At 28.0% G+C, this 14,257-nt stretch overlaps 1 protein-coding gene across 1 annotated transcript in view; it reads left to right on the top strand.

Annotated features, from left to right (window-relative positions):
• The window catches only part of LOC107454468 (vesicular glutamate transporter 1-like), a 184,148-nt gene extending 178,913 nt beyond the window's left edge, over positions 1–5,235 (top strand). Inside the window, exon 13 of the mRNA XM_043041473.2 lies at positions 3,475–5,235. Coding sequence (XP_042897407.2) covers positions 3,475–3,813 — 339 coding nt within the window. The 3' untranslated portion in view covers positions 3,814–5,235. The remainder of the gene's footprint in view (positions 1–3,474) is intronic.
• Positions 5,236–14,257: the final 9,022 nt, after the last annotated feature.

The following is a 14,257-nucleotide window of genomic DNA, read 5'->3' as shown; positions in this document are numbered from 1 at the left end:
CATATTAGCAAAATAAATTATCAAATATTGCTTCACTAATATTCTGCATTTTAAAGCGTGAAAATTCAATGCATAAATAAACGCGAAATATAAAAAAATTCAATGCATTCAATACAAACACTTAAACGTTTTTTAGACGTTTAGGTAGCTCCCAGTAGAAAAATATCAATTCAACAGCGGCCTTTTAAAGCATTCTCACTTCAATTAATTAATTAATTCCTAATTGAGTTTAAATTAAATATTGTCATGTTTTTAGTGCATGAATCTGAATTGAACAACCTGATAATGCTCACTCTGGTTATTGTTTCCGTTTTTAAAAGCGCTATATGTTGAGCCACCTCATGTGACATTTGCCATGTGACATTTTTAGCAGCAATCATTGGACGATTTTCCAACGTTGCCATTCGGGGAGTTGTAATGAGGCTTTTTTTTTTGGTGCCGTGTAAGAGAAATATATATATAGATTTGAATTCACTTTAAAATATTTAAGTGAATTGAACCACAATATGGTGCAATTTGTTATTGTCTGAATATAGAATAAGTAAAATCAGTAACTACAGTAAAATAAGAAACTAAGTAAAATCAGTGATGTTAAAATTAATCCATCTAAAACTTGATTATGCGGTGCTATGGTTCAACTTTAAGAAAAACTTGGTTCAAATTTTGACCTTACTTAGTTGCTTCAAATTTGTATGAGATTATGGTTCAAAATGCTAACATTATGATTCAATGTTGAACAAATTTTCTTATGGAATAAGTGAATCTGAATTTTAATACATCCTTTTTTTTTCAAAATAATATAATCTATTTACTTTATGTAAAATAATAATCTCACTGTTAAAATTTTTGTATCATGTTATACCCCAATATCGTTTGAGTTCGATGTGACCTAAATATTATACCAAGCTGAGCCACATTATATTACAAATTAATTTCTTTGAAACTTGATTGAATGGTAACATGGTTTAACGAGACGAGAACAATGGTTCAACGAGTATTATGGTCCAACAAGACTCCTACCCAATACATTATTAAAGTTGCAATAAATTCACTTGGTATGATAGTTCAAGTTACCGAGGTCATTTTCAAAATTCATTTTCATTTGGAAATTGAAAAAGAAGGGGGAAATGTTACTTGAGAACATGTCATTCTTAAAAATTTTAATATAATTAGTTCAAGTTACCGAGGTCATTTTCAAAATTTATTTTCATTTGGAAATTGAAAAAGAAGGGGAAAATGTTACTTGAGAACATGTCATTCTTAAAAATTTTAATATAATTAGTTCAAGTTACCGAGGTCATTTTCAAAATTCATTTTCATTTGGAAATTGTAAAAGAAGGGGAAAAAGTTACTTGAGAACATGTCATTCTTAAAAACTTTAATATAATTAGTTCAAGTTACCGAGGTCATTTTCAAAACTCATTTCATTTGGAAATTGAAAAAGAAAGGGAAAATGTTACTTGAAAACATGTCATTCTTAAAAATTTTAATATAATTCATTATTACGTACGCACACTCTATCTATACTTTTTAATATACTTTCCTACTATCCTTTTTACAATTGCTACAATTTTGGCCAAATATGATGGAAATTGTCGTGTATATCACCAAATTTACGATTATTTTTTTCATATTCTAAACACATATACTACACATATGACTAATTTTGTTAGTAGTATGCAAATTTAAATTTTTTAAAGAAAGCTTTGCAAATAATGTCAAGTCTAAACATGGCATTTTAATGAAAAAAAAATTATCATGAACTCTAAGCGATAAAAAAATAATTCTAAAGCGTATTGAAATTATTCAATTTAAAATAAAAATCTGGAACGCTAAGTTATCCAGCTGAATAAATAAGTAATTACTTCTATGCAGTTAATCATGATGACGGTGAAATAATAAAAAATCTCTTGCAACTTAGAAGCTTCTGCTTCATCCACCAAACGTAGAATATTTAAAATAACTACATATATTTATTTTTCAAACATTCCTCGGTGATAAATGGGTGTTGCCACATAGAACTTCGAATTTTGTAATTAAAAAAGTGAAAAAAAGAGAATTTCGACAGAAAAGGCATTGAATTTAGTTATGAATATTTTCTATTTTTTTTAATGTAATTTGAAGTATTTATCACAAATATAAAATATGACACAGTAGGATTTTTTGTTTTTGAAATATTATTCGAAAAAAAAAAGTTTAAATTTTATGTCAATTCCATTTCAACTAATTTTTGAAACAAAAAATTTTCTTAAATAATATTTCATGAAACTGTTGAATGGTGCACATTTTATAGGAAAAAATTTTTTTATTATCTCTAAAATCTTCAAAAAAAAGCATAGTTTTTAGACGAACATCGAGTGGCTCCGAATTAGGCAAATGACCCACTGATATTAAAATTCAACTTTGAACTAATTTGGTGTTAACCCTTTGTAACTCAACAACTCTGATTTAAGAAATATTTACGCGGATGTTAGAATACATCATATTGAGCGTGTAAAAAATAATGAGAAAATTAAGACCTTAAAATTAAAAATTTTTTGATAAAAAGCATTTGTTGAACATCTCTAATATCGTGAAAAATAGCACAAAAATTCCAATATATTTAAAACTTCATGTGAAAAATTTTGAAATTATTGTTTTTATGGTAACAAGGTCTCACACCACATTTTTCAATCCTCCTTAGCCAAATATACAATCAAGGGGATTGTAGTAAAAAAATTGTATATCCTGCAATTATATCGTGGAACAATTCTTGCTAAACGCATTATAATATTGGCAGCTGCTGACTTGGTTCCCCCGAGTTTGCAATATTTTCTTTACTTGAATTTAGTTCGATTTTATAAGTAAATCTACCTCATTATAGGGATTGAATTTTCATGTATGTTGCAGATATGTAACGCGGTGATACAAAGGGTTAAATAATAATAGTAAACGAAAAACTCATTTTTTGTCTTTGCATCTTGTATGTTCTTACCGTANTTCTTTACTCGAATTTAGTTCGATTTTATAAGTAAATCCACCTCATTATAGGGATTGAATTTTCATGTATGTTGCGCTGTAACGCGGTGATACAAAGGGTTAAATAATAATAGTAAACGAAAAACTCATTTTTTGTCTTTGCATCTTGTATGTTCTTACCGTAGACAAACTATACCAAGCATGCCAGGATACTAAATACCGTCGCATGCGTGGATTCCGCTTTCTTCTGACAACCCAAATGAAATATCTGCTCCTGCACTTCAGAGCCCAAGGTCAGGATGATCACTGAGATGCACATAGTAGGCCTTAGCTCTCCAAGAACTGTCTCGACGCTGAGTTTAGTTTAGTTTAGTTTAGTTTAGTTTAGTTTAGTTTAGTTTAGTTTAGTTTAGTCAATGGTATGATTAATCTTTCTTTAAAATCTTTGAGGTATTTGAGATCACCCTGTTATTCTATACAATGTTCAACTGTAAACATTTTACTACTTTTTTGCAGACAGCAGATGAATGGCAAAGGGTTTTCATCATCGCCAGTTTAATTCACTTTGGTGGCGTGATATTCTATGGTCTCTTTGCCTCAGGGGAGAAACAATATTGGGCTGAACCCCCAGACGAAAGCAACCCAGATCAAGGTACCTCTTGGAACCCACTGGCAGATGCATTCACGACAGTCACATCACCTTCTGACAAGCAACCTAATGGCACTGTTACGACGTCTTTTAGTGACATCAAACCTCCATCCTACGGAGCAACCAACGTTGTTGGAACTCGAGAAGAATTTGCACAACCTGCATCGAGAGACTCATATATGCATGGACCGCGAGATCTATATTAGACTAATTTAAATTTTTCAAAATTACAAGTTTATGGGCGATATCAGACTGTTTTTCTCTTCCTTCGATGTAATAAGGAGAGTTTTGTTTTCGTGTCTTTGAGTTTACAGCCAAAAACTGTTTTGAATGTTTACTACCGGAGATGGATATGTTTCTTTTGGCTACTTTCTTATTAAACTGAAAAAGCGGGGGCGCTCTTGATGATTTGAGTGAGGAAAATGCTGTTTTTTACTACTCTTTTGTGGCTGTTAATTGAAATGATTACTGGTCAAGCAAAGGTTCTTTTTCAGGCAAATAGCAGACTTATGCTCATGACGTTTTACATTAATTCATATGTTTTATGATTTTAAACTAATTTATTTTTAAACTAAAATCATTATTTTCACGTCGTTTTTAAGTGTGATCAAACTGTCTCTGTGATAAGTTAAGATCTTATAATGAAGCTGCTGAGCAACCTAATATTAAGTGAGAGTTCTATGCCTATCTATGAAACAGAATCTTAAACATTATGGAGTTCGGTTTTGTTTACTCAGCTTAAATTGCTAATAAAGCGATCTAAAGTGTCAAAGAATAGATAGACATTGGTAAAACGGAAAACAAATAACTTTAGTGTGGCGCACAACGCATTGTGATTGAGGACTTAGAATGAAAGGGAAGTTTTTATGTATATGTATTATTAAATGATTTTTCATTTAATAAACCAGAAGTTCAAAAAATAAGTGACAATTTGAAAAATTAATTTTTTAAAAAAGGCATTTGATGATACAAGTACTTGGTTTGCTACTTTCTGTTTAAGAAACCAGTTATATTTTTACCCCAAATTGCAACATTATTCACAAATTTTGTCAGCAGATGGCGCTACTGGCAAAAAACTATTTAACATTTTTTTTTTCAAAAGAACTTTCAACCTTTTACCACCATTTGAAGCATTAATATGGCGAAGTCAGTGGAAAAAATTAACGAAGAGGCTTACAAATATTTTAATTGGTAAAAATTTAACTTCAGAAAACATTCCCTTTTAGTTAGCTCAGATTTATATGCGTTATCTGTTGACATAATTTATGATTAATATTAGAACTTTGTTAGTATAAATACCACATTTCCTGACCAGAACACAAATACTGTACACATCTATCTTCTTTGTTTTTCTTTCATATATTTTTCAAATCGTCGCTTAATTTTGGATACCTGTAACACTTTTTATAACTTGCATTGCTCAGTGTGATTTGTGCTGAATTTTCATTTTAAGACACTATTTTCATTATTTAGTTAGAAAAAGAAACAAGAAATCAAATATTTATTATTTTTAAATCATTGCATTTTATTTAATTGCATGTATTAAAATAGCTGTCACTGCACCTTTTAATAACTCAGTAAAATTTTAGTTAAAAAAATTTCTGCAATCCATTTTCTTCCAGACAAAATAAGGGAACCTCTTTTATTTTAAAATATATCAAAATTATTGAAGTTATCATACTCAAATAAATGATTTCTAAGTTTATTAAAATTATTTTTAGCTATATTGGATCTAACAAAACTAGAGCAAATTTTTGAATAAAACGCTCTTGCTTACTTGTATACAACGAATTAAACTTCTTTGAAATATTTTAAGAAAAACACTGAATATTGTTATTATCTTAAATATTTATTGTTGTGACTTTTGCAATTTAATCACAGTGTGAAGTAGTCCGCCAACCTTTTGTAACAAAGATAACCCAGATTTTGAATCGTATATAATAAAAAAAACTTAATGACACTTAAATAATCACGTAAGTGACCCTACCAGTGATTTAAACAAAACACTTAACGCATGTCTATCTTATTCCAACTAGTATGTATATCCTTCAAAAAATATATTTTTAAATATAATAGAATGAAAAAAAATCTAAAATATGATTTCATTAAAGCTCTTTATGCAAGACTTCAACCAGTAATAAAACTTTTTAATGCTAAAAGCAGCAAGTATTTTTCAAACTAAAGAAAAATAAATATAACCACGTTTAAATACGTATGACGATATATGCTTAAGACGTTTTAGCTGTAATACAAAATGGTGAATGCATACAGAATGAAACGGATAGAAGGTAATGATAATGCCATCTATCGGTGTTCATAGAAACTACTTGCTGTACAAAATTTTCTGGAACTTTCGTGATGATTAATTTCATTTTCAGAAAGTTGATTAATTGTCAATGACTTGTTCAGTTTAGGTGATGTGCATATGATCCAAGAAATTAAAACGCTGTTTAAACTCAATTTCAAAGAATAATTTTGTTTTTAATAAAATAACTTAATAATTCGTTTTTTAATTCAAACTTTTTCTTGTTTAAAAATACAAGTTTATATATAAGTAATTGTTGTGCCAACATCACCTACATTATTTGAAATTATCTTAAATTTGAGTACATTGTGCTATTTACTTTTAATTGGTTTAATATTTATTAAATTCTTTTTAATTGCTTAAAATACCAAAGAAAAATCTGTGACACAGAAATTCGAGCAATATTTCAAACTTCCACACATTTATTCTTGCAAAAGTGTTGATAATATCCATAGGCGATTGCGTCGAATCGTCGTCGCGTTAACATACCGAATAACATAAGTGTTTTTATTTTTAGAAATGATGCATGCAAAACATGTTTAAAATTGTACTAAGCAACACTTAGAAACGTATGCAAATATTTCTTTTTAACCGTGTGTTACATCTTTGTCACATTATTTGTTAATTCAGCTTTTTAATTATATTTTTAAATTGCTCGTGCTCTAATCTTCTGCTATATGAGGTTGCCTATCCCTGCCTATTGTTCTAATGAAGACGCCTATTGATTTTCCCAACTCATAATTGAATCAGGTCAATACAATATTGAACTTTGCCCGTTATCTAAATGTAATGTTATAAGAACTTCATACACTTTATGTAGGATTATTGAAATCCATCTCTGGTTTTATGAAAAGCTCTTATTGGTGTGCATTGATGTTGTTACATTTAAAAATATATATATATTTATTCCGAAAAGCAAAATTTTGAATATCACTTTAAGTAGAGTGAAAATTTTGAATATCACCTTAAGTAGAGTGAAAATTTTGAATATCCGTTTAAGTAGAGTGAAAATTTTAAATATCACTTTAAATAAATGAAATTTCTTAATATTACTTTAAATACATTGGATTTTTTTAATACTTTAAGTAAAGTGAGTTTTATAATGGAACAAAAATAAAACGATTGAATTATAACCCTACCACAAAACTTAAATATTTTCAGTTTTATTGGTTACGAGTCATATTATTATATTATTCAATTAAAGTTTTACCGAAATTTAAATGCTAATTTAATCGTTCAATATCAAACTATCAATCCAACGTTTATTCAAACTAAATGTCCTGATATGAATTGGAAATCTGTTTTTGTGACTAGATTTTATTTTTCATTTTGTTACGTGTGCTAGTACGCTATTCTTTAATACTCTTGAGCTATTCAGTGCTCCTCTAACAATTTTTTTCGGAAACTTAAGAAGCAAAACTTTTTATTTCCTTATTTTATTTTTTAAGAAAATTAAATATTGCTACATAAAAAATGCTTTTTTATTTATTTGTTTATTTTATGTATTTATTTATTTTTTATTACGTATTTATTTTATGCATTTTTTAAGTATCTTTTTATTAAGTTTTTCCTGCAAAAATTATCTTGTGGGAAAATCACAGTTGAACTTTAATTACATAAATTCACTGTTTTTGTATCAATACCTGTGAATGAAGCTCACTTGAAATGAATAATTCCAAAATAATGAAGTGAAAAAAATGCTTGATACTAAGAAATTCCATTAGCTTCAAAAATTAGAAAATGTTTTTAAAAATTCTTTAATTAATTTCTTTTTTTTTTAATTTTTGAAGATGATGAAATTTTTGCATTCTCAAATATATCTTTTCAGTTCAGTTTCTTGGAATTATTAACGACATGAAATCGTCACCTTAGCTTGGAATCACTTGGTAAATGCATCTTGTCTTGATTTGTCTTTCTTGGAAATTGTAGCATCCCTCGGCAACCACATTTTTCATGTTTTATTTTCAACCTTCATGTTATTTTCTATTTCTCAGTTTGCATTTATTTTTTTCAAATCTATTTTATTTTCCTTCTTCACATTTAGTAAATCTTCAAAATGGTCGTCTTTTTTCTTTTTTAGAAAAAGCTGATGCGTTGAGCTCACAAAACATATCAGTCTTATCCTTCGTACTAATTTTTGAAGCTTTTAAAATTTTTCCATTAGCTTTGTGTCAACTAAACTACAGGATTTCCATCAGAACCAAACATATAATTATGTTTTAAATATTATTCTTCGCTAATTTATGCATGAAATATAGATATTTTATGACGAAAGCTAACATGCCTGAAACTAAAAAATATTCTTAAATTATCCTATCTCAAGAAAAATACTAAAAACATTTGCATGAATTCAATTTCCTGATTACAATATATATATATCTATATATATATAGTAAAAATGCTTAAAGAAAACGTAATGATTTGATTGTTAAGATGAGATTGTTTAAATGAACCGCCCCTACGAGAAATGAAACCTTAAGGATTTGAAATTTTACAAAAGTGAATAATTTTTTCCAAAACATTCCACCTGATAGTGTTTCATTTCTTTTCGAATAAATAAACTTTCACTCTACTTGAATTATTAACTTAAACATAAAGTTTATATCTTGGTGGAAATAAATATAACTGAGATAGATGTATGATGTAACAATGTTGCTTTTATAAACTATAAAACGAAATGCTTTTAATGTTATTAAAGTTCCTCACATTATTGTACCTCAATTACTGCTTTTTTCTATCTATTACAAATTATTCAAACTGTACAATTTTTTTTAATCCTTCTACTAGTTAGTTTTAATTTCTACAATTTCCTTCATTTATAGTCGTGAGGATATTTTATAATATGTTTCAATCAAAGCTGAAATATTATTCAAATATTTATTTTCATATTATATTTTGTTTTATTTTCATACCTATTCATATCTATATTTATATTTGTTTGCTTTCATATCTATATTTGTTTATGTTTTCTTATCTATTGTTTTAATATTTGCTATTTTAATGACTGTTATTTTAATATCTGCTTTTTAATATCTGTTACTTTAATATTTGTTTATACTATTTTCCTTAATTTAGATTTAATACCAAGAATGTATAGCCAAAAATGCTCTTGAAAAATTTGTGAAAATTAAAACAATATTTTTTATAAGTTGATCATAGATAGATTTTGTTCATTATTATTTTTAAAAATTTAGAATTATCGTTATTTTAATACAAATAATAAAGATTTCAAAGTATGCAATGTTGCATCGTGTATCTTAAAGGACTGAACAAAATACATTGCATTATTTCATTTAAAAATATATCTGGATGAAGGTGCTTTCAAATATTATGACATTTCACTGATTCTGGGGCATCAAAAGGAAACAGTTACATATTGTATAATACTTTTCATATTTAAGATTTTATATTTTTGAATCAAATTAATTCATTAAAATCTGTGTCAATCGCATATGACCAGTTGAAGCAAAATAGATCAAAAGTTATCTTTTTGAAAAATTACCTTTTAATTTTTTGAACGATGAAAGATGCTTATAATAATTTTTTAAAAGATCTTACAAAAATAAGCGTTTTTTAAATAAGCGTTTTATCTTCATCTATACATTTCTATCGCCTCATTTTTTGTTATAAATTGTTCTCTTATAAAATGATTACTTTATCCCTTTCATTATAGTTCATTATTTATTTATTTCATTATCAATTTCGAGGAAAAATCTTACGAACTCAAAAGTAGTTCCCTAATTTTAGACATAATTCATCCCAAAGCGCATAAAAGACAGTCCGAAAACATAGAAAAGACATAACCCTAATAATACAGATTAACCCTATAAAAACAGAAAAGATGTTGTGACTTCCAAAAATATAGGTAACAACATACGTAAGACACAGAAAATATATAGTTTCGCCAGGAAACACAAATAATCAAATGTAGAAACACTTGATCGAGGGAAGTTTAATTTTTGAGAGAGATATTCTTGTAAAATTGTGAGTAGTATTACATTCTCTTTATATGAACCTATATTATTATTATATTTTTTATTGAGTAAGTTTTATTTAATCTATTATTCACTAAACTATTTCTAGTAATTTTTTATTACATTTAATTTTTGATTCAGTTATTGAAACTGAATTTTGATATCTATGAAATCTTTTAAAAATCCTAATTAATTAATCTTACCTCTGATATTTATTTGCTTTATATTGTAAGTAATACAATATTTATTATCTCCATTAAATAATTATAAAATTATATCTAAGAGATGTAATCACATTATAAAAATTGTAGTACCACGATTTCTTGCGATGTCTGGTACTAAAATAAATTTAAATTCTAATTAGCATTATTTAAATAATTTACAAAGATTTATTAAAGATATTTTTACAAAGATTTATTAATACTCAATAATCTAAATTTTTTACAGCTGCATCAAATTAATAAGCAATTATTGGTATTTGTTTTCTCAGAAATAAATGCTTAAGTAATAAAGGAACAAATTAATGTTTATAAGTAACCACAATTTGGATCCACAATAAATTTGATTTGGGCAAAATATGAAATAGTTACATAAATTTATTTTTGTCATCTTTCACATTTACAACATCTCAATTCTGGAGACCACTATTTGTGATATTAACAAAACATATCAATATTTCTATTTTTTTGTCATCTCGTTCTTTTATGCTTTTATTATCATTTCTATTGAAACTTTAACATTTCAATAGTAGCTAAATTTAACATTTCGATAAGTATATTTTACGAAATAAAAATACAATGCAATTTGAATAATTTTTAACAAAACTTTCAGATTTAAGGGACTAATATTAAAATTTAGTAATTTGTGAAAATCATCTAAAAGGAAATCCTTGGAACCATAACCAAATTTAAAATATCTCCTGCACTAATATATTATTACATTTTAAGTGAGATACCCAAGCTCTAAAGATTACATCTTAATAAAAAAACATTTTAATCAATAAGCCAAAAGTTACTCAGTGTTTAAAATTTTTATCTTGCATTCTGTACCATATTAAAATCCATATTGATGTTAATTGAGCAATCAATATATAGTGAATATTCTTATTCATCAAGGCTGATTACAACATTGAACTTGAAAGTCATTTATTTCTTAAAAGGTTTATTCTACAAATTGAAGTTTCTTTAAAAAAAATTTGAATCTAGACTCATATACAAACAAGTGAAACGTGAACTAAAAAGCACACAAATTAATTTTTGCAAAGACAAAAAAAAAACCACATTTTTAACCTTTTACTTACGGCGGGTACAACTGATTGTCCAGAATATTAGGAGCTATCAGCCGCCGTAGGCAAAAGGTTAATAAATGCATAATTATTCAGTGTTACTAAACAAGTATTACTAAACAAGTTTTAATCATTATAAATCCTTTACTATTCTTATAACTGTATATGACATTATATTTTACATATAGCCTATATTTTACAAATATTACTTACAAATACACGCCAAGCCAAAGTATTTTCGAATTTCCCAATTAAGATGCATATCATATACTTATTTTCCCGTCAGTTAGATTTCGAAACAAAAACTTACATTTTTATAAATCTATATTTTTGAAATAGAATTCCTAATTGTTTCCTTTTGATGCCGATTCATTTTTGCTGTTATGGCAGCTAATAAAAGATAATGTGTGTCCAAGTTCTTTTGCCATGAATCTGTAAATAGGATCGAAAGCATTGTTGTTATTACTTTTCTAGTCTACATGTAATTACATGTGAAATATATGTTTATTGAATTTGTTTTGAAAAAAAAATTGTCTATTATTAAAAAGCAAATCTATATGTAAAGATAATAAAAAAGATTTGTTCTAGTTGTAATGGGAGTCATTGTTTGTACAATTTTAATCACTGCATATTAATTTTTTATTTAATTTATCACAAAAGAAACATTGTTTTATCCGTGATTTAGACGGCTCAACTGTGACGTCTCCGTAACGTATTTTCTAAAGTTCTTTATTGACAAAGTTTTAACTTTTTTACCTTATTAACTTCGAAAGCAAACGTTTAGGTGATGTTGAAGACTTGAAGACTCCTCTACTATTTATTTTCTCTTACAGCTGTCCAAGTGACCGAGTGGTCAAAGTGTCTGATTGCGAAGCCAATGGTCGCAGGTTCGTATCCTGCTCAAGCCTTCGATCTCTCTCTGTGTTTCTTGCGATTGGTGAATGTAACCCATCTAATGAACTACCATTTGTGGCTATATCACGTGGGTTATGTTACTCACCAGTAACCCGTGACTCAGATTCACAAATGCCTAAAGAGTAACATTAAATTAACAACACTTCAGACATCTTCCGTAGCGAAGAATGTAACGTTTCAGTGCCAGCCATTAGAAAAAATGTGTCTCTGTCATATTTGTATTTACTCCTAATAAGATCTTTTTTTTATTTAGTTCTATTACATAATAAATTTTGCATTAAGTTTTTCCATTCAAATTTTTTATATTTATTAATTTCTCATACCTATACTTGTTTACTCATTTTATGCTTATTACTCGCAAATTTATTAATTTTCATGCAATTTAAAGTCATTATTTGATATTTTAAGTTGACCTGCATTCGTTGTTTTTCCGTATCTATCGTTCGTGTTAAATGGCCTTTTAAGAAGCGATTAATCGAGATTCTACTCTATAAAGATTTTAATCAAAAACGCCTTGATAGGCTTGGTTTTTTTTTTATTGACATGGCTTCTTCCGGACATTTTTGTTCTACCCATTCTATGTAATTTAACTTTCTTTTATTTGCCTAGAACTCATTTCTATTGTGTTATTCATAAAGTATACAGTAAAAATATTCATATATTTGAAAACTAGGAAAAATTTCGTCTCAGTTTGACTTCTCAATAATAAATAATCAATTTTTTACCCACTGGCAAAATTGGTCTTGGTTTGGATTTCATGGCGTCTCACTTTTCAACTACAATAATCAAGAGTAATCAAGTAAACAGTGCACATGAGTTGCTATGGCGACCGCTGCTGCTTGTTAATTTTTTTTAGAATTATTTTTTTCACTTTTAATTTTGTTATGCATTAAGTTGCTGAGTTTATTTTTGAGATTTTGGATAAATACTTCTTGAGTTGTGAATAAAAGAGAATTTCCTCATTTGAACGATATATTTGCTTTTATTGTTTTAATTAAGAATCAGAAATTCTAACCTACAGTTCAAACTGGATCTTTTTCAATACTAATTCAGGTGAAGATCACAAATAAAGAGGATCCAAACTGATTGACACGGTCCCAAAAGTTAGAGTTGAAGCAAGAAAAAACGATGCCAAGGACTAAACTTGCCGAGGCTGAAAAAGTCAAAATCAAAGAACGTAGACGGGTATACCTTGAACGTTACACACAAACTGAAAAAACGAAAGGATTCCGTTCGCAAACGCAAGCATTAAGCCAGTCCCTTACAAAAGAAACAAAGTGGTTGAGAGAATTGAACCCTACCGAAGAGCGAAGAGCGAATTTTATACGCAGGTTATCTTCATTAAAATTTTGTTCTTCTAAATAAGACGCAATATAACTTTTTTTTGAGAAGGAATCATAATTGTAATTTTAGCATAATTGTAATTTGTTATTTCAGCATATATTGTAAATATAAATTGTAATTCATAAATTGTAATTTCAGCATATTTTATAGAAAATAATAATAGAGAGTTTCCTACTAATTTAGCACTACAGCAATTAAATTTCAGAAATAAAACTGAAAGAAAATAAATACATGTCTGGCTTATTTTTAAAATCATTTTCTAATTTGAAATTTTAAACTTTGTTTAAGAAAAAAATATGAAGAGAGACTTTTTGTTATACACTGGTGTGCAAAACTTAAGCAACAAGTGGTTTTTCGGCTACAGCTCCCCAACAAAGTATAAGATAGCCATGAAATTGCAGTATAATATGCACGTAATTCAGTAGAAAGATTATTTGTATATCAATTTTAGAAATAAAACGTCATAGTTGATATAAGTGTACGTAAACCTTGTGGGTCGGCGCGCGCAGGTCAAAGCTGTGATAAAAGGATGAAGAGCATCGTAGTTAAAGACATTCGCTGCAAGTGCAAGTGATTTGTTTTGTGAAACATGTCTTCAAGAAATCATTTAGACGACTTGAGGAGGGGCGTAGTGTGACCAGTGTCTCCGAAGAGTTCGGGATCAACAAAAGTGTTGTTTCTTGTGCTTGGAATGCCTTTAAAACTACTGGTACAGCTGTTCGGAAGGTTGGTGGTGGCCGTCCAAGGAAAACAACACCAAGAGATGACCGTTACATTGTCCTCCAGGCGAAAAGAAACCGTTTTCAGTCAGCGAGCGCCATATCTCA

Source organism: Parasteatoda tepidariorum, chromosome 8 (genome assembly GCF_043381705.1).
Source record: "Parasteatoda tepidariorum isolate YZ-2023 chromosome 8, CAS_Ptep_4.0, whole genome shotgun sequence".
Classification (NCBI taxonomy): domain Eukaryota; kingdom Metazoa; phylum Arthropoda; class Arachnida; order Araneae; family Theridiidae; genus Parasteatoda; species Parasteatoda tepidariorum.
Note: the sequence above shows the minus strand (reverse complement) of the source record. Positions and strands in the feature narration are given on the sequence as shown.